Genomic DNA, 26732 nt, shown 5'->3' on the forward strand with positions numbered 1-26732 from the left:
ACCCTCTTGCCTCCCTACTGTATCACTTATCCCACTCCCACAAGCGACCCTAGTTCTCCTTTCCTGCTTATTTTTCTCCACAGATCTTACCATGTTTATTCGATTTTTAACTTTGGGGCAGTTTTGGTGTTTTCTTTCTTAGTCATTCTAGAAGTACAAATGAATTTTTAAAAGTAAAATTACTTGGTTAAAGAAGTGAATATTTTTGAGACTTCTGATAACTTCTTATAGTATTCCAACTGTTGGTTCCTTAAAATTTTTTAAAATACTTCAAGTCCTCATTAAGTAATTTCCACATTGTGACCTAGGTATTATAAATTAAATGCTCATTTCACGGACATAAATTCAGATATGAAAAATAGCAAATAAAAAGATATTTAGGGCCAGCCACAGTCCCTCATGCCTATACTCCCAGCACTTTGAGAGGCCAAGGCAAGTGGGTCACCTGAGGTCAGGAGTTCAAGACCAGCCTGGTGAACATGGTGAAACTCTGTCTCTACTAATAATACAAAAATTAGCTGGGTGTGGTGGCGCGTGCCTGTAATCCCAGCTACTCGGAGGCTGAGGCAGGAGAATCACTTAAACCTTGGAGGTGGAGGCTGCAGTGAGCCAAGATCACATCATTGCACTCTAGCCTGGGCGACAAGAGCGAAACTCCTTCTTAAACAAACAAAAAAAGATATTTAGTTATACATTTTATTACAAACCGAACAAATGACACTTATCCATAGTTTTCTACACAGGGAGAACGGATGTTACTTGTAACTAATTAAGAACATTCTCAGCATTAGCTCTGGGATCCACTGTGAATGTGCCCTTGGGAGGACAAGAGTGGGTAGGGGTAGAAGTATTAATTCTAATTTTTTTTTGTTTTTGAGACGGAGTCTCACTCTGTCGCCCAGGCTGAAGTGCAGTGGTTCCATCTCGGCTCACTGCAAGCTCCACCTCCCTTTTCACGCCATTCTCCTGCCTCAGCCTCCTGAGTAGCTGGGACTACAAGTGCCTGCCACCACGCCCGGCTAATTTTTAAAAATTTTTTTAGTAGAGACAGGGTTTCACCATGTTAGCCAGGATGGTCTCAATCTCCTTACCTCATGATCAGCCCACCTCAGCCTCCCAAAGTGCTGGGATTACAGGCATGAGCCACCACACCTGGCCTAATTCTAATTTTTATTTATTTATTTATTTTGAGACAAGGTCTTACTCTGTCACCCAGACTGGAGTATAGTAGCGAGATTATGGCTCACTGAAGCCTCAACTTCTTGGGCTCAGGCAATTCTCCTGCCTCAGCCTGCCAAGTAGCTAGGACTACAGGCGCATGCCACTACATGCAACTAATTATTTTATTTTTGGTATAAACAGGGTCTCCCTATGTTGCTCAATCTGGTCTTGAACTCCTGCGCTCAAGTGATCCTACCGCCTGGGCCTTGCAAAGTGCTGGGATTATGGGTGTGAGCCCCCACACCCAGTCAGAGATAGAAGTATTAGACACAAAAACTCTCATATGTGCATATTTGTGATGGCTACAGCAGGTCATCATAAGTTCAATGCTGCCAAAACACAAGCTGCATGTGTAGGTGTAGGGATGGGGATAAGAGGCTGGAGTGTGTGGTAGATTGCAATGATGGTCCCAATTCTTTACCCTTCTTTGTAGTCTCATTGCCACATAACTGCATGGCCCTCATTCTACGGGTGAGGCCACCTGCCCTATCCCCATACTGGGCTCTACAATGGAGGGCTTTGTAAGGTAAATAAAACAATTAATTAAAGGATTTTAAAGAGGGTTAGTAACATGATTAAAGTTCCCATTGTGAAAATCATTCTAGCTACAATAAAAATGAAATGGAGGGGAACAAGAATGGATTATCAGAAGACCAGAAGAAGGTTGATAATGCAATAGTAAAAACTATGGAGAGCACTGGACCCAATTCAAGACACACTTAGGAACCACAACTGTTAGACTTTAGACTAATTTACCCTAATGAGAAACTATTTGAGAATCGAAGGGGGAAAAAAGAGGCAGAAAAGGGCCTCTTTCTTATTTTAACCTATGAATAAACAGGAAATTAAATATGTTGCTATTGTCGTAATCCAGTATTTTAAATTTCTCACACTTTCGATTTTTACATTGAACTTTAGATAAAAGGTAGATTATACAACTTCTTAAAAGTAAAGAAGGCAAATACAGGCAGACCTCATTTTATTGCATTTCACTTCATTGCGCTTCCCAGACACTGTATTTATTATAAACTGAAGGTTTGTGGCAACCCTGCATCAAGCATATCTGGGGGTACCATTTTCCAAAGTGCTCACTTTGTGTCTCTGTCATATTCTGAGAATTCTCCCAATATTTCAAACTTTTTCATTACTGTTACATCTGTTATGTGAAATGTGATCTTTGATATTACTACTGTAATTGTTTTGGGGCACTACAAACTGCACCCATATGAGATAGCAAACTTAATGGATGAAAGTGTGTTCTCACTGCTCCATCAATGAGCCATTCCCCTCTCTCTCCCCTTCACGTCAGGCCTCCCTATTCCCTAAAACACAAGAATATTGAAATTAGGCCAACTAACAACCCTAAATGACCTCCGAGTGTTCAAATCCTACCACCTTTAAGAATTATGCAAAATCTACTCTGTCAATGCTCTAGAAATAGAACAACATAATCTGGATGACAGCACATTTGTTTATAGCATGGTTTACTAATAAGCTCACTGTTGAACCTACTGCTTAGAAAAAAGATACCTTTAAAAATATTATGTACGGCTGGGTGTGGTGGCTCAAGCCTATAATCCCAGCACTTTGGGAGCCTGAGGCAGGACAATCACTTGAACCTGGGAGGCAGAGGTTGCAGTGAGCCGAGATCATGCCACTGCACTCCAGCCTGGGCAACAGAGCGAGACTCTATCTCAAAAAAAAAGATACTTACTGCTCACTGACAATGCACCTAGTCACCAAAGGCTCTGATGGAGATTGTTTTTATGCCTGTTAACATAGCATCCATTCTGCAGCCATGGATCAAGAAGCAATTCTGATTTTGAAATCTTATTATTTAAGAAATACGTTTTGTAAGGCAAAACATATTTCTGCATTAAATAGAGATTCCTCCAATGGATCTGGGCAAACTGAAAACCATCTGGAAAGAATTCACCATGCTAAATGCCATTGAGAACATCTGTGATTTATGAGAGGAGGTCAAAATATCAACATGAGCAAATCTGGAGGAAGTTGGTTCCTACCCTCATGGATGTCTGAGAGGTTCAAGACTTCACTGGAGAAAGTAACTCCAAATGTGGTAGAAAAAGTAAGAGAACTAGAATTAGAAGTGGAGCCTGGACCGGGTGCAGTGGCTCACGCCTATAATCCCAGCACTTTGGGAAGCCAAGGAGGCTGGATCACTTGAGCCTAGGAGTTCGACACCAGCCTAGGCAACATAGCAAAACCCCACCTCTACAAAAAAATAAAAATAAAAAAATTAGCCAGGCGTGATGGCACACACCTGTAGTCCCAGCTATGTGAGGCTGAGGTGGGAGGATCACTTGAGCTCAGGACGGATGTGGCAATGAGCCATGATCATACCATTGCACTGAAACTTGGGCGGCAGAGCGAGACCCTGTTTAGAAAAAAAAAAAAAGTGAACACTGAAGATGTGGCTGCACTCTCTCACGATCAAACTTAAACAGATGAGGAGCTGCTTCTTATGGATAAGAAAGTTGTTTCTTGAGATAAAATCTATTTCTGGTAAAGATGCTGTGAACACTGTTGAAATGACAACAAAGAATTTAGAATATTATATAAACTTAATAGTTGTTACAGCAGTAGCAGGGTTTGAGAGAAATTACTTCAATGTTGAAAGAAGTTCCACTGTGGGTAAAATATCATCTATCAAACATATCACATGCTACGGAGGTATGTTTCATGAAAGGAAGTGTCAACTGATGTGGCAAACTTCAGTGTTGTCTTATTTTAAGAAAGTGACAAAGCCATCCCAACCTTCAGCAACCACCACCCTGATCAGTCAGCAGCCATCAACACTGAGGCAAGACTCTCTACCAGCAAGAAGATTACAACTCATTGAAGGCTTAAATGCTCATCAGCATCTTTTAGCAATCACATATTTTTTAATTAAGATATATACTTTTAAAAGACATAACGCTATTGTGCACTTAATAGAATACAGATAGTATAAAGCTGGGCATGGTGGCTCACCTCTGTAATCCCAGCACTTTGGGAGGCCAAGGCAAGAGGATCTTAAGCCAGGAGTTCAAGACCAGCCTGGGTAACAAAACGAGACCCGATCTCTACAAAAACTCTAAAAATCAGCCAGGCACGGTAGCACACGCCTACAGTCCCAGTCCCCTAGGACTGCTTGAGTCCAGGAGGGCAAGGCTGCAGTGAGCTGTGATTGCACCACTGTACTCCAGCCTGGGCAACAGAGCAAGACCTTGTCTCAAAAAATAAAATAAAATAGACTACAGTATAGTGAACACATAACTTTCATATGCACTAGGAAATCAAAAAATTGACATGACTTGCTTTATTGCGATATTCGCTTTATTGCAGCAGTCTGGAACAGAACTTACAATATCTCTGAGGTATGCCTGTATGTTTAAAACTAAAATGTATTTAAATTACATAATTATTTCATTGTTTTAAGGGGTGTGGAGAGCCTCTAAGAATAAGTAAGTTTCTTTATATACTTAAATTGAAACAGAAAAGTTCGCTAGCCATCTTGATGATGGTAATCCTCTTAAATTTGGCCAAAATGTTCTTCAATATATCTATAATTAGCCTTTCAACTCAGATATGGTTAATCTTCTCATTCAACCAGTAAGGAGAATGACTAAACATTTATTTTCAACTCAAACAGTTGAAATATTAATCTATAAATATAGAAACAATTGATGTAAAATATATTCCTCATATGAAATCAGTCATGAAAAATGTTTGTAATAGATAACTCATTTGTAGAAAACAAGGGTAATATTAATGAATTCAGTTGATGAGTGACTTAAGTAACTGTTTAAACAATGTAATCAGACCTACCATAATATAACCAATAGAAAGACTCTTCCTGTCATCTTTATTAGCACAATCTCTGATTATGACTTGATTTTATACTTTGTAATTACCCACATAAATTCACGCTACCACTACAGCACCATAAATAATATAAAGCAATAATTCTCAAACTTGAACATGCATCAGAATCACCTTGAGGGCTTGTTAAAACACAACTTGCTAGATCCTACTTTCCAGTTTCTATTTCAGTAGGTTTGGGGTAGATTCTGAGAATTTCTAACAAATTTGTAAGTGATGCTGATGCTGCTGTTCTAGAAACTACATTTTGAAAACTACTGATATAGTAATAAGACAAGGACTCTGGAATGAAAAAAAAAAACCTTACTCCTCAGCCTGGGCAACATGGTGAAATCCAGTCTCTACAAAAAAAAAAAACAAGAACAAAACAAAACAAAACAAAACCCTAAAAAATTAGCAGGGCATGGTGGTGTGCACATGTAGTCCCAGCTATTTGGGAGGCGGAGGTGGGAGAATTGCTTGAGCCTGAGAGGTCAAGGCTGCAGTGAGCTGAGATCGCTCCACTGCACTCCAGCCTGGATGACAGAGCAAAACCCTGTTTCAAAAAAGAAAGCAACCGTCTATGGACAGTGGTGGGGATGAAAGTGGCATGACAGAATCTTGTGGAGTATGCATAACGCTCTGAACTCTTGATAGGGGATTAAGTCACACAGGTGTGTCCACATTTATCAAAACTCCATATACACAAGATTTGGGAATTTATTTATTTATTTATTTGAGACAGAGTCTTGCTCTTGTCGCCCAGTCTGGAGTTCAATGGCACAATCCCGGCTCACTGCAACCTCCATCTCCTGGGTTCAGTTGATTCTTCTGCCTCAGCCTCCTGAGTAGCTGGGATTACAGACACGCGCCACCACGCTCTGCTAATCTTTTTTAGTAGAGACGGGGTTTCGCCATGTTGGCCAGGCTGGTCTCAAACTCCTAACCTCAGGTGATCTGCCTGCCTTGGCCTCCCAAAGTGCTGGGATTACAGGCTTGAGCCACCGCGCCTGGCAGGAATTTTATTTATATGAATTTAACTTCAAAAAAAAAAAAAGCTGTAAACAAATATCGAGCTCTAGTTAATGATACATACATGCTGAAGTATTTAGGGGGAAGCAAACTGAGGTCTGAAATTTAACTTTGAAATGCATCAAAAGTAAGATGAACTAATGGATACAGGGATGGAGAGATGGACAGGTAAGTATTACTATAGTAAAGCATTAATAGGCAGAATCATCTAGGTGAGGATTACACTGGTGATAGCTGTAAAATTCTTAAAATTCTTTCAACTTTGTTGAATGTTTAAAAGTTTTTGTAATAAAATGTTAGTTACAATCATAATACATATACATGTCTACAGCACTTGAATATGGCATACAGTAGACCCTCTTACCTGCAGGAAAACATTCCAACACCCCAGTGGATGCCTAAAACCATGGATAGTACCAAACCCTACATACACTATGTTTTTTCCTATACTATATATACATACATACAATAAAGTTTTAACTTATAAATTAGGTACAGTAAGAGATTTAATAATAAAATAGAACAATTATAACAACATACTGTTTACAATTTCATGGATAGAAGATTCATTCTTACAGTAAATCTTAGCAACCTCAGCATGATTTTTCATCTTTCCTTATTAAGTCAAGAACTTTCCCTTTTCACTTAAAGGAAGCACTTTATAGCTTTTCTTTGGCATCCCTAATTGTGAGCATAACTACACTTTGGAGCCATATTAAGCAAAATAAAGGTCACGTGAACACAAGTCCTGTGACACCATGCCAGTCCATCTAATAACCAAGTCCGCTACTAAGCAACTAATTGGCAGGTAGCATGCACAGCATGGACATGGTAGACAAAGAGATGATTCACATCCTGGTGGGACAAAGTGGGATGGCGAGAGATTTCACCATACTACTCAGAACAGCACACTATTTAAAACATAAATAGTGACAAATTATTTAAAACGTAAATATATGACAAATTATTTAAAACATAATTTGTCATATATTTCTGGAAATTTCTATTTAATGGTTCTGGACCTTGGTTGATCTCAGGTAACTGAAACTTTAGAAATCAAAACCATGGATAACGGAGGACTACTTATTGTGCTTTTGTTACAGGAACCAGAAGATCAAAGTAATATGACCAACTAAGGGTAAGACTGGTTTTCGAACCACTGCATTCATCTAAAATTAACTACCGTTTGCCCAAATATAGATAGCAAGAGGGGCCTTTACTTGGTGAAGAGAGATAATTAAAATATTCTCCACTGGCAAGATAGCCCTACATTTCAGGTTCCCAGGAGTAGTCCTGGTTTATGCCTGTTGTCCCAACTGTACTCCAGTTTAGAAAACAAATTGTATGTTTACCATGCTCATGGATTTCCCAATTTTCCAAATGCTTCATTTATATTTGAAGAATTTCATTTTTCACTCTTTTATAGTATCGTTTACATGACCAAAGTATTTCTTAAGATTTACTAATGAATGGTAAAACTGGAGTACTCACGGGTAGCCAAGGAAAAGGAGATTGAGGACTGAATGGCTTCGGAAGAGATTGACGAGGGTCCAACAAAGTACCCATCCACACAAAGTGAGTAGTACCAAGCGAGCTGATATCAGAACCATGTAGTGAATCATTGATGCTGCACCTGCCTTAGTAGCCTGAAAGTTTGGAAGAACCAAAAGGAACATTTTATAAATGATCTTCTTCAAAAGTAGTGTGATTCAAGTAAGAACTTAATAGGTTCAGTGGAAGCTGAAATGTGTCTTTAAAAAATAAAAGAAAAGAAAAACTGCCCCATCCCACCTTAACTTCATAATAATTGAAAATTCAGACTTCTCCAGGCATAGCTGTTTCCTTCTTGCACCCCGATAGTGCCATCTACAGACCTCTTTTAAGGTCTTATTATATCATCTAATTTGTTTACATTGAAGCTTCTCAAAGTATGTTCCAGGAATCGTATTATTTTGTTCCATCAGAATGACCTGGGCTACCAATTGGACATGTAAACTCCTAACAACTTCCCTCTCCAGGGATAAGGAATAAAGTCAAGCAACCTATATTTTAACAACTTAACCAGTGATTTATTTATGTATTTATTTATTTTTTTTAATTTTTTTTTTTTTGTGTGACGAAGTCTTGCTCTGTTGCCGTCGCCCAGGCTGGAGTGCGGTAGCTCAATCTTGGCTCACTGCAACCTCCGCCTCCCGGGTTCAAGCGATTCTCCTACCTCAGCCTCCTGAGTAGCTGGGATTACAGGCATGCACCACCATGTTCAGCTAATTTTTGTATTGTTAGTAGAGACAGGGTTTTACCATGTTGACCAGGATTGTCTTGAACTCCTGACTTTATGATCCATCCACCTCCCAAAGTGCTGGGATTACAGGCATGAGCGACTATGCCCAGCCTGATTTTTTATGTACATAAACATGGAGAGCCACTAATTTATCTGTCTTACTTCCCACTAAACTAGAAGGGCCTCAACAGCAGTAACAATATTTCTATTTTTCTTTGAATTCTCACCTCTAATCTGCTTGGTGAATTAATGTTTAATAAATGAGTGAAGTTTCAAAAAATAATCTAATCTTCTCTGACAGATCCCTATATAAGTAAGTTTCTTTTTTAACTTTTGCAAACATGGAAATAATGCATAATCACTTCCAATTCTTTTTATCACAGCTATTCAAATATGCTTCTTCAATTGCAAATCTTTAAAACCGACTAACTATAGTAAGTACTTGTCATAACTTACTCTGCAATGCCATTTTCTTTCCAAATTAACTAGGGAGAAGAGAATGAGCAAAATGTAGGGGAAAATGGAGGATCCCCATAACCTCTAAGAGAGCAGTGTTGGAAACCAGAAAGGAGAAAAAAAATATCTAGAGTCAACAGTATATGGTAGGGGATAGGAGCTTTTCAGTTTCCTCCTACACATCCGTTTCTTAGTTTACAGATCATATTATGGAGTACCTATAACATATATGCAATACACTGTATACTGAATACTATAGAGAGAGAGAGCATATATATGTAATATATAGTTACTTTAAAATGCAAAAAAGCAGTTAAATAAATGCCATAATGAACGGCTTAAGCCTCAAACTATGGCTCAAGCTGTTCTCAGCCATAGCCTGGCACATAGCTTCACATAACTCCCCTGATACATACCTTCATGCCAATTTACCTCACATATCAAAGCTTAGTAAAGTTATTTAAGCTATTGGAGTTACTCCATTACCTCCTTCTCAAAAGTTTAGGGTTAGAAATAAAAAACACTGCTTCTGCCCAATGTCACCAGAGCACAGAGCTTGGATTTGTTGATTAATTTTGCCTTATTCCAGAGCCCAAGCTGCTAATCACTGTGCTATATGTGACAGACCCTTTATCGGGTCCTAGGGGCACAGTGGTAACCAAGACAAACAAAACCCCTGTGTTGATGAAGCTGACTAACCAAGAAAAACAAATATTAAACTTATATCTAATCATTTTTATAATTGTAATGAGTGCTATAGGAAGACTAGGCTGCTATGGAAAGTAAACAACAGGAGATCCTATTCTAGAGATAGCTTGTGTTAGTAAATGATATTTAAGCGGAGACCTAAAGGATAAGCAAGAGTTCGCTAGGTGAAGGGCAGAAAAATATTCATAACATTATGTTAATTTTAAAGTACAGGATATGAAACCGTATACAAATAATTCTCAAATATATTAAAATAAATGTAAATGTAAAATCTTCATATGCATACGAAGATCAGAAGAAAATATAGCAAAATGAAGTCTTTGGCCAGGTGAGGTGGCTCACACCTGTAAACCCAGCACTTTGGGAGGCAGAGGCAGGTGGATCACCTGAGGTCAGGAATTTGAGACCAGCCGGGCCAACATGGTGAAACCCGGTCTCTATTAAAAATACAAAAATTATCTGGGCATAGTGGTGGGTGCCTGTAATCTCAGCTACTTGGGAGGCTGAAGCAGGAGAATCACTGGAACCCAGGAAGCAGAGGTTGCAGTGAGCCAAGATCATGCCATTTACAGCCTGGGCAACAAGAGCAAAACTCCATTTGCCCTCCATCCCGCAAAAAAAGTGGTCTTCAATAATGAGACTATGAGCAATTTTTAAATGTCCTGTTTTATATTTTAGTGTTTTCCAAATTTTTTTCAATAAAATATACTACTTTCCTATTTAGAAAAACAATTTTTGAAAAGAAAGTTGCTTCAGGTTGGTAAAAGGACAGCTAAATTTATTTCTAATCTTGTGAAGCGAGTACATAAGTAGAGTTAGCCTGGAGATGAACAGGTAGAGCTGGCCTGGAGGTGAATAAACAGACTCTACCTACATGGAGAGGTAGTCCTCTCTGAATAGCATTTCCGTTTATGAATTAATTACCAGCAGCCTCTCCTTTAATATTATTGATCTTTCTCAAGGTAGGGATCCTTTCTGTGATATATGCAAAAAAAGGAGGAAAACATATTTTAATGGAAGGAAGGAAAGATGATTTATGATAGGTTTTATCCATCTAATTTAGATATTTTAGGAAGAAAATCACTACACAGCTCTTATTTTAAATTTTTGAATAGGTAATACATTCACATCACTCAAAACACAAAACATGTAACAGTGCTTGTAGTCAAAAGCTTCCCACCTGCTGATCCTGTCTCCTAGCCACTAACTGTGGAACTGTTATTAGTTTGTATGTCCTTCTGGAAACAATTTATTCATATATAAGCAAATATATTTTGTTCCCTCCTCCTAATTTATTATTTTTTTTTTTGAAATGGAGTCTCGCTCTATTGCCCAGGCTGGAGTGCAGTGGCACAATCTTGGCTCACTTCAAGCTGCGCCTCCCGGGTTGATGCCATTCTCCTGCCTCAGCCTCCTGAGTAGCTGGGACTACAGGCGCCCGCCACCACACACGGCTAATTTTTTGTATTTTTAGTTTAACCGTGTTAGCCAGGATGGTCTCGATCTCCTGACCTCGTGACCCGCCCGCCTCGGCCTCCCAAAGGGCTGGGATTACGGGGGCGTGAGCCACCACGCCCGGCCACTCCTGTGTCATTTTAAACACTGTTCTGCACCTTGCTTTTTTCACTTAACACCTTGGAGGTCAATACATAAACACATCTTTATGTTTTCAATGGCTGTATGCTATTCCATTATGTAGATGTACCAAAATTATTTAAACATTCCCTTCCTGATGAAAATTAAGTTACAGAATTAAAACTTTGATAAAACTATGTTTAAATTTAGCTTAAGTATTCTGTTCCCATTAAAAACTGCAAGCCTTGGCCAGGCACGGTGGCTCACGCCTGTAATACCAGCACTTTGGGAGGCCAAGGTGGGTGGATCACTTCAGACCAGAAGTTTGAGACCAGCCTGGCCAACAGAGTGAAACCCTGTCTCTACTAAAAACACAAAAATTAGCTGGGTATGGTGGTGGGTGCCTGTAATCCCAGCTACTCAGGAGGCTGAGGCAGGAGAACCACCTGAGCCTGGGAAGCAGAGGTTGCATGAGGTGAGATGGCGCCACTGCGCTCCCGCTTCAACCTGGGTGACAGAGCGAGTCTCCACCTCAAAAAAAAAAAAAAAAAAATTGCAAGCCTACTCCAAGTAAGGCTATGCAAAAGCTGCTATACTAATTTTAGGCCATTTAAGTTATAATCTTTGCAGCAACAAGGTAGAAACCCCAGTTTTGAAGGGTTACACACGAACTGGGCATAGTAACTGGACAGGTACAAGCAGCCATTTCCAAGTAACTGAAAGGATGAAACAGAATCATTTCCTATTTTAACAAATGAAAACATAAAATTCCATTGAGATCCTCTAAAGAAAGAACACGCTTTCTCAATATACTGAAAAGTGAGTTTCTATTTTCATCCTCTAAATAAAAACTCTGAAAGAAAAGATTACAAACAGACGTTCCTACTGTGAAAAATAAGCAATCCTACTACCCGTGCTTTTTGGTTAACTTCAAATGGTTTTCAGATCTTGACTTAGTATTTCCAATTACTCTGCTTCCAGAAATAGGGTTCCTGAAAATCAGAGCTTACACACACAGACTTTCCACATATGTTTTGGGAAAAACAAGTTGACTCTCAATTATTTGTGATTATAGTAACTATTCATTTAAAATTTCACACTGAATTATAAATTCCAAGATTAAAATCATTAGCCACTTCAGCTAAATTAACATTTTTTGTTTTTGTAATCACAGGGCACAAGATAACAATATTTTAAGAAAGTACATTTCCCCGCCTCATTGGGATTTACAAATATATGAAAAATGAGGCTAGGCGCGGTGGCTCATGCCTATAATCCCAGCACTTTGGGAGGCTGAGGCAGGTGGATCACCTGAGGTCGGAAGTTCGAGACCAGCCTGACCAACATGAAGAAACTCCATCTCCACTAAAAATACAAAATTAGCCAGGCGTGCTGGTGCATGCCATGCCTGTAATCCCAGCTACTCAGGAGGCTGAGGCAGGAGAATCACTTGTACCCAGGAGACAGAGGTTGTGGTGAGCCAAGATTGTGCCACTGCACTCCCGCCTGGGCAATAAGAGCGAAATTCCATCTCAAAAAAAAAGAAAAGAAAAGAAAAATGATACCAATGGCTAGCTCTGTCAACAACTTTTAATTTTAAAAAGATCATTTAATATTCTTATTCTTTGTCATTCTGCTCACTCAACTTAGATTCTAATCTTCAGATTAATCCTATACAAATTCTGATAAGTCATTGCTTTTTAAAAAGTCTAAAAAACTCAAATAAATGTTTCTTGCTAACAATCTTCTCAAATGGTATATATAAACAGTATCAAGTGAATATTATCTGGAACTGAATGTTTTAGGTACAACTGTATGTGTATAGATAATACTTCATATTAATAGTTACCTGACATTCATCCTATTTTTACTGAAACTATTTAAATTTTTTAAATTGTACTGGAAAACTCAGAAACAGAACACAAGCTCCAACCCTACAAATGAATTTTCTAACAGTTTTTGACACTTGAATTTTAAAAAATTACATTGCAGGGAAACCTTTTTTAAAGTACTGGCAGAACTCACATGGGAGTAAAGCAATTTACTGTTTTATTAAATTGGGACTGGTCACATTTTCAACCTGCACCCATTCTAGTAACTAACTCTAGCTACATGTGATAGAATATAGTGAATGAACTGTTACCTCTGAGATGAGAGCCCATACAAGCCTCCTCGCAAGCATCACTGTGATGAATGCTGCCAGATGATAATCAATGAGATGAAAATTCTACAACAGAAATAAATAACTAAATAACTACATCAGAAAGAAATATGATGTGTATTCAGCTGGCACTACTACAAGAATAGAGGTTTATCCCTGAAAAGATCTTCCTTAGATCACCACACCCTTACAGATTATGGGAATATGAGAGATCTTGAACAGACTATGTACCTTCTACTTCTCCTTTCACAACAAATTGCTTTAAGTTTTTAAACACTATTTTAAACTACCTGGAATGTATTCCTCTCCCTTTTCAAAAGTATTACTGTACTAAAAGGTAAAGATTGCAGCTTTGAGTTAACAAGTTATAACCTGCAGAATTATGGCAAGAATAATTTATATAAAATATTATATTTATAATGTCTCAAAGTTAATAGATCAGTTGGGATTCACAGTCTTCAGAAGTTTCTGTTGTTGGTCTCTTATGCAAGCTTACGTTCATCTAATTGGGCGTCTACTAAACTCTCTAGTAGATGATACATCAATTATACTCATTTAGTGTTTCTCTCTAGTTTGATTTAGAAGTATGCCTTACATTTGGTCTCTTCTATAAAATAATAGCATTTACCCAGATGCTATCAACAGTTCCTTCTAGGTCTAAAACTGTATATATAACCGTGGTAATAAGTAAATGAAAAGTCTTTAGCAACAATATCCCAGGAACCACCAAAATCAGGATGTATTTTCATTTTGATGATCAAAAGATCTATAGGTTTCCACAATTCCTTCCAGAATGAAATGCTAAATTTCTCAATTACTTAATTTAATAAATCTATACATAGCATCCACAATGTGCCAGGTACTCTCCTTCACACTAAAGATAAAGCATGGAAGATGACAGCCAAGGTTCCTGCTCTCCTGTCTTTCTTTCCACTGCGGTGCGAGAAGGAAAGGAAATGGCAGAGATTACTATTCATTCCTTTTGCATCACCATAAAATTTAACTAGGCACTGACTCCTAGCCAGCTAAAGGTTTATTTTCCAGCCTCCCTTGCAAAAACTAATAGGCACAACTTCTAAGCCATACTCTTCTAGAAGGAGCTGTCCCCTTTTCTTTTCTTTCTCCTTCCTGCTGGTCAGATATGATAACTGGAGTTGGAGTAACTACCATCGACCATGGTTTGGAAGAAGTATATTGGGGATGGAAGAGCAATATATACAAAGAGTCGCCATGCTGATGTTATATCATCCACCTAAACTTTTATTAAATAGGGAAATAAGTTTCTATTTTGTTTTAGTCACCCTGTTATGGCAGCTAAACCCATATCTTCAATAAATTTGTTTGGAGAAGCAGGGCAAGTAACGACAATAAACAAGCTCCCAAACAAAAGCATTTTAAATAGTTAAAACTGTTTGTAAGAAATAAAACAGTAACAAATAATGACTAAGAAGGAGGTGCAGAGCCCATTTAAATTGGTGGTTAGGGAGGCTATCCCTGAGAGGATGGCATTTGGGCTGAGAGCTGAATGACAAAAAGGCACCCGGCATTTCAAGCTCTGGGGACAAAGGACCCCAGACAGAAGAAAAAGCAATCACAAAAGCCCTAAGACAGGAAAATAAATGCCCAGTGTGTCTAAAAGGCAGCAAGAAGGCTGGAGTAAGATAATTATTATAGTGGGGCAAGATAGTTAAGAAGCTCTTGCTTTTAATTCAAGTGAAAAATGATCACAGACTGAACAGGGTGAGTAGCAATGGAGATGGAATGAAGTGGCCAAATTGAGTATACATTTTAGAGATAGAACAGCCAGAATGTCAACAGAGTGGCCTGCCACTCCTTAGATCATTTCCTTTTCTCCCTCTCTAAGTATTATGGATTCTAACAGTATTTATCACCTCCTATTTTTGGGACTCCTCCCTGCTTACCCTACTCCTCCAAAATAATGCATGCAGATTCACTCAATCCCTGGCTAATGTCTGGGTCTTATTAATGTATCACCAGTCCATCTAAGACATTTTTAAAAATCAAAACATTGGCCGGGTGCGGTGACTCACGCCTGTAATTCCAGCAATCTGGGAGGCCAAGGCGGGCGGATCACGAGATCAGGAGATCAAGACAATCCTGGCCAACACGGTGAAACCCTGCCTCTACTAAAAATACAAAAATTAGCTGGGCATGGTGGCGCATGCCTGTAATCCCAGCTACTCGGGAGGCTGAGGCAGGAGAATTGCTGAACCAGGGAGTCAGAGGTTGCAGTGAGCAGAGGTCAGACCACTGCACTCCAGCCTGGTGGCAGAGTGAAACTCCGTCTCAAAAAAAAAAAATCAAAATATTTAAGTGCCTAATACATCTTTTTGTTAAGCAAATCATGTTAAAGCCAAATCAATGAAAACGGTAATGTGGTTATGATTAATTCTTTGTAACCCAGAATATTTGATTAATCAGAGCCCTCTATTCCTATTCTGAATAATTTACTACTTCTAGCTTTTATGTTTCTTAGGGTTAAGACTCATTCAGTTAATTGGTTGACAGCTAGAATACTTCACATATTCAGATGTCCACATTTTCTTTTTGATATTAAGATCCTGGAATGGAAAAATAAAAACCTAATATATAAATCTGACAAAATTATTATGAGTGTCTGATCCAGACACTCATAATAGAAGAAAACTTAAAAGACAGACCACATATTTGGGACAGAAGTCCTTGCTAGAGCCTCCTGGTCAGGTAACCACCTTCCACACTTCAATACCTTCAGTGATGGGAAATAACTTCATCTCCAGAAGTCCATTCTATCTTTGAACAACTCACTGATACAGGCTCCTTTCAGATTCACAGGCTAAACTCGTATTTGCTATTTCATATGTTATTCTTGGCTTCACAACCCAATTTTAAGCTTTGTGTTAGCAAAGATTATGTGCATCAGATAAGTGAGCCAATCTACTCTACAACCTCTGTTAAGTGTGCATTCCTCTATTGCAGAGGCTGGAAAGCTAAAAATGACATTTCCAAACTTTCTTGCAACTCAGACTCTAGATATGATTTCAGTTCTGTCAACCACAGGCATTATATAAAACTTGAATTCAGAAGTGAGTGAAGTTAGGGGAAAAGGTAGCAAAAGGCATCCATTTTTGGTGGTAAGGGTCAAAGCAAAGGAAGCATTAATTCTGGAGTCAGCAGCTGTAGCAGCAGGTTCCTGATTATGACAAGAACACTGGCTCCCTCTGTTTCAAGGCAGTATTTGTAGGTAACTTTCTAAAGAGCTATAATCAGATATGTTAGACTGGGCAAAGAACTCTTTGATGACACTGAAAATTCAACACATGAGAAGTTTCCAGGGGAATGTCAAACCAAATAGAAATTTTATAATGAACTACCCAAGAAGAACTTACAGAATAAATATAGGACTAGAACAAGAAGTAAAGCACAGTAGATTGGTCTGGACTTGGGCACTCACTATGCCACTATGTGATTTTTGAACCAGTTTATAGGTCTTACATTCATTTATAAAATGGGAGTCATATAATGGTACCTACCCATTTTTATAAAGAGTAAATAAGATAATACTTGTAAAGAATTTACTAAATATTGGCCAGGCACGGTGGCTCACGCCTGTAATCCCAGCACTTTGGGAGGATAAGGCGGGCGGATCACGAGGTCAGGAGATTGAGATCATCCTGCCTAACACTGTGAAACCCCATCTCTATTAAAAATACAAAAGAAAAAAAGGTAGCCGGGCGTGGTGGCAGGCGCCTGTAGTCCCAGCTACTCGGGAGGCTGAGGCAGGAGAATGGGGTAAACCTGGGAGGTGGAGCTTGCAGTGAGCTGAGACTGCACCACTGTACTCCAACCTGGGTGACAGAGCGAGACTCCATCTCAAAAAAAAAAAAAAAAAGAAGAATCTACTAAATATTTTAATGTGTGTTTGTTATTGACACTGTTAAGACAGTGAGTTTTTATTTATGAACTATATACCTGGAAAAGGCCTTAAAGAATATCTAATCCAACTTCTCTTTAAAACACCATGGCCAAAAAGGATGAATGAAGTACAGTTCCTACACTCAATAAGCTCATAATCCGGGTAAGAAAGAAAGACTATTAAAAAAAAATTGGCACTAAATCATTGCAATTTTTCAATACAGAAACTGACATTCTTATCACATGATATTAAGTAGACAGAAGGTCAATATAGTAAGAAAATTCTTAATAGTTAACACCAGGAACAACCAAATGATACAAATATTTATAACAAAAATTTTTATTCTCTTTCCATACTATCTTAAGGATTTTGGCTCACATTTCCTTTCTATGTTCACCAGGCTAGGAAGGCTTTCTAATCTTTATTAGTCCCAAACACATATATAAGAAGACAATAGTCTTCTTTCGCCTAGAGCATATCTCTATCACCCATTCAAATCTGCCATTGTCAACAACCTGTCAAGTCATCTGACTAGCCTTAACAATACATATACTTACATTTTTTAATTTTATTATTTTTTTTTTCTTTTTTCTTTTTTTTTTTTTGAGACAAGGTCTTATTCTGTCACCCAAGCTGGAGTATGGTGGCCACAATCATAGCTTACTGCAGTCTCTATCTCCCAGGCTCAGGCAATCCTCTCACTTCAGCTTCCCCAGAAGCTAAGACCACAAGTGTGCACTACCACAGCCAGCTAATTTTGTTTATTTTTTGTAGAGACAAAAGTCTCACTATGTCGCCTAGGCTGGTCTCAAATTCCTAGGTTCAAGCAATCCTCTTGCCTTCACCTCCCAAAGTGCCGGGATTATAGGCATGAGCCACCATGCCCAGGCCTTATCAATATGTTTTTATATATCCATCTATCGTGAACCTTCTCTGCATCAAGACTATCACGGTACTATTTTTTTTTTTTTTTGAGACGGAGTCTTGCTCTGTCGCCCAGGCTGGAGTGCAATGGCTTGATCTCGGCTCACTGCAAGCTCCGCCTCCCAGGTTCACGCCATTCTCCTGCCTCAGCCTCCCTAGTAGCCGGGACTACAGGCATCCGCCACCACGCCCGGTTAATTTTTTGTATTTTTAGTGGAGACGGGGTTTCACCATGTTAGCCAGGTCTTGATCTCCTGACCTCGTGATCCGCCTGCCTCGGCCTCCCAAAGTGCTGGGATTACAGGTGTGAGCCACCGCACCTGGCCTATCATGGTACTCTTAATAAATGGAAAGAGAACAGAAGAAACCTACAATATATTTTTATGTACCTCACCAAAGACAGCCAATTTCTCAATTTCACTTGTGTGACAGAACCCAATTTTATTTAAGTTCACTATGTACCCAGCTAAAGGACTATACTTAGCTTCTCTTGTAGTTAGGAGTGGACATGCGTGGAAATGATGCAAGCCTGGCCCATAAGAAACTCTCCTTTATATTGCCCTAAGCTCTTTCCCCTTCTGGCTGACAGGGATGGGTCACAACCACCTTAGAGGTCAGATGGTGGAAGACAATAGAATCTCCACCAGCTTGGGTCCCCTGATTGATCACATGGAAGAACTCCTGGCATCCAGGACAACTGCCTCAGAGTTTACTTGTTACAGAAGCTACCATTATCCTAATTCAGCCATTAAAAGGGTAGAGTTGTTAGAATGTAGCAACACTGACACCTTATACTTACAAATTTAAAATGGTTAGAGAAAACTAAATACCAAAACCTTTCTGTGATATTATAATAAATTATTTAAATGTTTTCTGCTTTTTCATTTACATTTTTACTTCCTCTGGTAGTACTTATCTTATATTTTAACAATCTTATGAAATTTTATTTCTGAAAGTAATCTGTGGTCTAGAAGAAAAACATTTTATTAAAAGACAAATTACTAAGAAAAACAATTTCTACAGAAAGGCTTTCCAGGTAGTTTCTTGGGTAACTAACATGAAGAACTTAAAGGCTGAGTAAGACTTACCAGTGATGTACAAGAAGCAGGATGATTGTAAGGATACCACCACACTGTTTTATAAATGTTGATGTACTGAATGAAAAGAGCAACCAACAGGTAGATGAAAAAAAGGAATTCAAAGAGTAGGCTCCCATCCACAGGCAAGTCAGGAATTTGGCAATGACGAACAGGACCTGGGGTGATTAAGGCTGTGATAGGTGGGACTGGAAGGCCAATAGCACTACCATTCCTGAAAGAGAAAACTATGGTTAACTCAATGGTGATAACCTCCACTGTCACAGAACATAAAGGGCTCCTGCTGTCTCCTCCATCTACCCCTTCACTGTTGGCTTTCCCCACAAGACTCCTTCCTGGGATCCTCTTATCTTCTCCCTCCACACATTCTGTCAGTGATCTAAGATGCAGCTATGGCCTCCATTATTTCCTACATGATGAAGACCATAATTTCTCACCATAGAGCTCACTGCTAAATTACAGACATATTATTCAAATCCCTACTGGACATCTCTGTGTTCTTCCCTCTTATAGTCCTGACCTTAGTTCATGGCCCACTCAGTTAGCTACCCACATCAGAAACCTGGGAGTCATACTGAAACTTTTCTTGGCCGGGCACGGTGGCTCACGCCTGTAATCCCAGCACTTCTGGAGGCCGAGGCGGGCGGAACACCTGGGGTCACGAGTTCAAGACCAGCCTGACCAACATGGCGAAACCTTGTCTCTACTAAAAATACAAAAAATAGCCAGGCATGGTGGTGGACACCTGTAATTACAGCTACTTGGGAGGCTGAGGCAGGAGAATCACTTGAACCTGGGAGGCGGAGGTTGCAGTGAGCTGAGAACGCACCACTGCACTCCATTCTGGGTGACAGAGCGAGACTCCATCTCAAAAAAAAAAAAAAAACAACAAAAACAAAAAAAACTTTTCTTCGCCTTTCAATGCCCAATCACTCTCTAAATCTCCTAGATTCCACTTTATAAAACTTTGTCCAAACTGTACCTTCCTCTTTAATCTCATTTGCTTTAGTTCAAGCATTCACTATTTTCACCTAAACTATTGCAGTAATCCTCCTATACTCAATTCCACTTTCACCAAACTCTCCAACCTGTTTTCAGGGATCTTTCTAAGGTAAAACTCTTAATAGTGTTACTCTTACCTAAAAACATTTAACGGCTCTCCACTAATAGTGGGGTAATAGCCAAAAATTTTTAGTAGCCCTATGAGGTCCCTCAGCTTAACAGACTAGTTTCACCTCATCACTCCTTCACATGTACCCTATATGATACTTATGCTATTTGCTTTCTGGAACATACATGCTCTTCTTTTGCATATGTTATTCCCTTTAAATGTACTAATCATCTTCCATAATCACCTTCCTTAACTTCTCACATACATATTTACTGACAAAATCCTTCAAAACTTTTTTTACTCATTCTTCAAGATTTTTAAGCCACTCAAACACATTCTCTGTGAAGCTTATTCTACTCCATCAAAACTGATTCATCTCTCCTCTGTGCCACCATAATACTCAACTATACCTTTATTACTATACTTTTCATATTGTTACATAAATTTTTGTATACATCTATGTGTGTCTACCAGATCATAATCTTAAGAACAGAGACTATACTCTTCTTAGTTCACTGCAAATATGTATCTTTAGGTTGAGAAGGCAGTAGACCAATATAGTTATGAAAAAGAGATATCCCTTAAAACACAAAAAGATGCAGATATTTTAATCCCTATCTTCTTATTCTTTCTTCCATGCTCTTTTACAGATTAGAAATAGCTAGGCTATCTAAAGGTATAAGACGGAAGTAGGAGAAAAGTTTCCTTTGTTTATATGCCTGGGAATACTTACAGAGATCTAAGGGTCTACTGTTATTTACAGACCAAAGAAAAGAAGCTTGGCTTAGATACTTCCAAAGAAGATTTGAGAGAAGGAACAAAACTAGCATTACCATTCTACTCTAAAATTTCCAAATACAGAAATTGGTATGTAGCACTTACAGTACTTTAAGTGACTCATGGGAATATGAACTCTGCTCATTCTGAACAGTTAAGAATACTACGGCAGAAACTCAGAAGACCTAGAAGGGAAGAACAGGAACTGGTGGAGGAGGGAATGGAAAAAATTATAAGTTCCTTCTTCTCATTCCCAGAGTATACTCCAATAGAACAAGCATACCAAGTAATACATTGTGAACCACCAGTAGGTCTCAGAACCATACCTGCTCAATCACAAACCAGTCTTTGAGGTGGGCCACAGCACTGTAAAAACTCCAGAAGGCACCATTCCACAAAATACAACATGAAAGGCAGCCTCTGAAGTTTACAAGTTGGTAGACTTACATGAAGAGGATTACAACAAGAAGCCAATCTACTCCCTCACTCCAGTTGATTTATGAAATTAAAAACTCTGATGAGAAGTTACAAGGTTACAAGCCTCTACTCCAGACAAACTAAAAATTCTTATTTCCCTTCAGTCAAAAATACGCTAAGGGGGAACACATGCTAAATTACTTGTTATGACTTAATGGTTAAAAGGTTCTTACAGAATTTTTCCCAAGTGAAGCAGACAAACGTGTTTTTATCATTAACAAAGTCAATAAAATGCTAGGCCTCAAAAAAGATATTCAAAACAAAGTAGAAAAGACCTACACTTGTCATACTCTATACAGCCTTGACTATTAAACGTCAAACTAGAAAACAAAGAGACCAAAGTCAAATAAAACGAGATCTGGCTGGATGCAGTGGCTCATGCCTGTAATCCCAGCACTTTGGGAGGCTGAGGCAGGCGGATCACGAGGTCAGGAGTTTGAGACCAGCCTGGCCAACATGGTGAAACCCTGTCTCTACTAAAAATACAAAATTAGCTGGGTGTGGTGGCATGTGCCTGTAATCCTAGCTACTTGGGAGGCTGAGGCACGAGAATTGCCTGAACCAAGGAGGCAGACATGGCAATGAGCCGAGATTGTGCCACTGCACTCCAGCCTGGTGACAGAACAAGACTCTGTCTCAAAAATAAAGAAATAAAAATAAATAAATAAAATAAACGAGATCTAGAGATCTGGAGCATCAGTGGAAAAAAAGTACTCCTATATAAATATAAAAAGAATCTATGAGATTGTCTTCTCTATCTGATCTATAAAGCTGAAAACCTGAGAAGAGATATGATCATTTTTAAAACTAAAATAAACAGATTTAGTCAATATATCTCAGAAAATCAGTCACAGAGGTATTATTTAGGAACAAATTTAAGTGTTATTCCTCTAATAGAATATTAAAAATAGGGCTGGGTGCAGTGGCTCATGCCTGTAATCCCAGCACTTCGGGAGGCCGAAGCGGGTGGATCAGAATTAGTCGGGTATGGTGGCTCATGTCTGTAATCCCAGCTACTCGGGAGGCTGAGGCAGAATCGCTTGAACCCAGGAGGCGGAGGTTGCAGTGAGCCAAGATAGCACCATTGCACTCCAGCCTGGGCAACAAGAGCAAAACTCCATCTCAAAAACAAAACAAAACAAAAATACATATATATATAAACAGATTTAAGAATCTGTTCAGAACCCATATAAATTCTCTAGCAATGAGTTGTGACAACACACGTGAAGTGCTATTCATCCAGGAAAGCTCACTAGAGACTTGATGTCCAGGGTTTTTATTGGGGGCTGGCCACATGGGCACCTTCTTCCTCGCAGTATCAAAATTCTAGACTTCCAAAAGGAAAGCAGGTGTTCAGCATAGCTACTCTTAGGAAGGCCTGCTTACAAGGCTTACATCTGGGAACCATGACTAGTAAACAGTTTCCTACAGTGAGATAAACTTTCCCTAAATAACAAGAATGGCTCACTGTGCCTAAACTGTTTATATAAACAATGTGGTTTATGCTGAACACCTGTGTTTTGTCCTTGCATATAAAGTTTGTGTGTGGGAAAGGGTTAACACAGCAGGCCTGAGACTGTTATGGAGCCAGCAAGCAGCAGAATTTAGGGAAGCAAATGGATGAAGGAAGAAAGATTCAAAGGCCTAAAGAGGAATAGAAGAGATAGGGAAAGCAGTGGTCATTTGGACATGTTCAGGTGATATTATTAACAAAGTATATGCAAGGAATAAGCAAAGGAAAAAACAGTTCTTCTCAAATAAGATTCTCCCTCAATCAGGAGCTCTCTAAGAAATCCAGAAACACACAAATCCAGAAACACACTGTTGCAAGAACAAATCCCTGCTCCCTAAAGGTGGAAAGCAGGACAAGGAACTACAATTTCAATCTTGACTGTGTTACCAAACTAGCTCCTTGACATTCTAGAGTTTAACTTCACCAATCAGACCACAACCACCTACCAAACGGGGCAAATGCTCTCCTCTCCAGCTGACCTATGTCGGTCTTGCAGAATCAAATGTATCATCCAAAAGTATGTAATACTTAAGCAATTATCTATTTCCCTCCAATACTCTACAGACACTCCAGAAGTGAGTTCTCCTCATCTGGACACTCCTTCTTTCTATATATCCTTCCTAAAACTATATTATAAGCTATCTGCTGATTCTTTCATGTTTTTATACCTCCTCCCCAGGTCTTTTATAACAAATTATTCCAGCTGCTTGCTTCCTACCAAGAAACAAATATAAAGCTTTCTTTTTCCCAATTTCTCTAGGTAAACATGTCACAAAATAATCACTCAATAATAATAATCTTGGTAACTTTTCAAACCATAAACAATTATTTCTTTCATTTTAAAATGTTGAAAATACTTTCTTCTACCCACTCTCTCCCTCCCCCACAGTTAATTGCTAAATAAACATATGTTAAAGAAGAAGAGAAAGGCAGATTAAAGCAACCATGGTTGGAACCTCTAATACCAGGATAGAAGAGCTACAGTGAAAGCAGAGAAAAGAATACCAAACCCAGTCAAGAGCAGAGGTATTTTCCAAATGTTCCTACTTCTTCCCAGTAAACCATCTGCAGACTCCAAGTGCAAGCAGAAGCATCTACAAATGACATTTTCATTGGCTTTCAGTTCTTTTTAATAGCAGAACACTTTATTTTCCTTTCCCCATAATATTTTACATAGTATCTTAATATTTAAAACACAAAGGAAAATGAGTCAATCTAATTAAGAGAAGACTAGGAAACCTCAAACCTAGACTATTAGGCCTGCCTGATCCATTTTCCCTTCTAAGCCCTCCTACAGCAACACCTGAGACACTGAAGAGCGATTTCACGGGACAGTCTGAGAACATTTTTATCTGAGAACATAATTATCTAGAGGAATCCTCAAAGCCAAAGTCAAAGAGAATGTACAAAGAACTGCTAGAGTTAATACAGAGGCAAAGTTAGAATTTTTTAGCAAGCTAGAATCCTAGTTAGGGACAGCTAGGATTTTCTATCACAACTTGAAAGTACTGAATCAATAAGTTGATAGCATATATTAATAAAATTAAAGTAGGTACCTCAAATAGCAAACAACTTTTATCTCAATACCTATATTAGATAGTACCTTTCTTCAAAAGCATTTTCGCATATTCTTTCTTATTTTTAAACATATAAAATAATACTTAATATATGTAGAAAATTTGTAAAATTCAGTAAAGTTTTTTAAAGTTACTGCAATTTACTACTTCATTTATTTCAACATTCTGCTATGATGCAAACAGTATCACCATTTTTAAAATAAGGAAATCCAACAAACAGAGTAAAAAATACTCTAGCATAAACTAGTTCTATATACATACATAAACAAAACTTGGATTAAAAATTAGTATGAGAATCGGAGACTGGAAAAATCACTTCAAACTGGAATTTCAGGGAGAGCTCCACTGAAATTATGAGATCAAAACTAATTTTAAAGACTGGAAGAGGGATTGGAAAGTCAGGAAAAAAAAGGGCAAAGGTCAGGCCTAGAAAACAAAAGTGCATTAATGCCATCAGACAGGACTGAAAATACAGTAGTACTGATTGCTAGCTCTGAAAATTAAAATCAAGGCAAGAGAAAAACTTTTTTCAGGGAGGAAGGAGAAATTAGCTGGCAGAAATTATCTTGAGCAAATACTTGATTAGGTAAAAGCATCTCTTTGCACTGCTACATTATCAAACCTCCTGATGGCATGAGCTACCCCAGCTAATAAACAGCTAACGTTTATGAAGACCAAACAATTTTTTGACAATTTAAAACACTTGATGGAATCTGACTTATAATTTCAGCTGGGAGTTTTAATTTGCCCTCTAAAAAAAGAATGCTTATAAGTAGATAAACCATCACACTTGCCTTGTATTTTCATTCACTTCTCCTTTCTTCTAATAGATAAAAAGGGGATAACTAGAATTTAGATAATCAGCCAAAAGAAAGAATGGGACTGCTTTCACTTTGTGGGCCCCATATCACATCTTTTTACCTCCAAAGTATTTTGAAATTCTGAATTTTGTCTTCAAAGGCAGGATTTCTACCTCAGTGTCAAGAATTAATCTCAATAAGCAAATATCTGAATGACAAGATGACTTTTATGTTAGTCTTACTGATGATAAGACATTACAAATTAAATATAGCCTTATTTTTTCTTTACCTGTTTCTCAAGCCTGTTCCATTGCCACAGCCCCCACCAACCAAAGTCTGCAAAGAAGGTAAAGCTGAACGGCTTAGCTGTTGCCGACTAGGGCCCCTCCTTCCACCGGGCATGTCCAGGAACCAGTCTGCTTCCAGTGCCACCTGTAGTTGCAACCCAGGTTAATGGTTGTCAACCAGTTTCAACTCTGAACGATAACAAAAACATTTAAATATCAGTAGACTATTTTTAAAGTAGGCAACAAAACAACGAGAAAAACTGAGTGAGCAGGCCTTACAAAAGATTTTCAAACGAATGTTCCCAGTGTCTACTACCTACATTACTCGAATTAAAGGACCATTCAGACTCTAATGGGTCAAACTCTAAGTTCTGATCTAAGCTCTGTTAAGCTTTAGGCAAGTCATGATTTGTGTCTTTCGTCAATTGATTTGTATCATATGTAAGATATTATTATCAGACAGAAGTTTACAAGAAACATCACACCTTATACATTTCCTGCTCAATGTTTCACAATTAAATTCCTTGAAATATAGAAGAATCGGCATTTTATAAAACGTTAGGTTTTGTTATCAAGGGATATGGGTTGTGAGTTCAGATGTATCTGACCTTATCCGAATAAGTTAACTTCTGAGTGTGTTTCTTCACTGTGGGGGAAAAAAGTGTTCCCTGTTTTGTAGAGGTTGTCAGGACTGAGGAAGTGTAATAAAACGGTACCAGTAGTTCTCTTAACTGTTTAAAAGTAAAACTGTTCAAGTGGTATCTCTATGTGTTAGGGTTAAAATATTGAAAGTAACTCTTTAAGAGGATGTCCGCTCCAGAAAAGCTGGTGTAAAATCATATAGAAATTACTGAAACTGAAAGATTAAGAGGCAAGTAAAAGATAAAGATCCTCATTGGAGACAAAAAAAAAAGTTATTTTCATCATTCTACGGCAAATATCATGATTCTGCCAA

General features: G+C 38.5%; 1 protein-coding gene across 4 annotated transcripts in view; it reads right to left on the reverse strand.

Moving 5' to 3' along the window:
* Window positions 1–26732, reverse strand: part of TMEM39A (transmembrane protein 39A) — a 34504-nt gene that overhangs the window by 7072 nt on the left and 700 nt on the right. For 2 of the 4 annotated variants that reach the window (XM_007985711.3, XM_073009746.1), the window contains exons 2-5: window positions 25780–25966; window positions 19227–19449; window positions 13281–13364; window positions 7609–7763 (exon numbers count right to left, since the gene is read on the reverse strand). In XM_007985711.3, coding sequence (XP_007983902.3) covers window positions 7609–7763; window positions 13281–13364; window positions 19227–19449; window positions 25780–25892 — 575 coding nt within the window. In that variant the 5' untranslated portion in view covers window positions 25893–25966. The remainder of the gene's footprint in view (window positions 1–7608; window positions 7764–13280; window positions 13365–19226; window positions 19450–25779; window positions 25967–26732) is intronic. The other 2 variants (XM_007985712.3, XM_007985713.3) reach the window with 2 other exon arrangements.

Source organism: Chlorocebus sabaeus, chromosome 22, assembly GCF_047675955.1.
Source record: "Chlorocebus sabaeus isolate Y175 chromosome 22, mChlSab1.0.hap1, whole genome shotgun sequence".
NCBI lineage: Eukaryota > Metazoa > Chordata > Mammalia > Primates > Cercopithecidae > Chlorocebus > Chlorocebus sabaeus.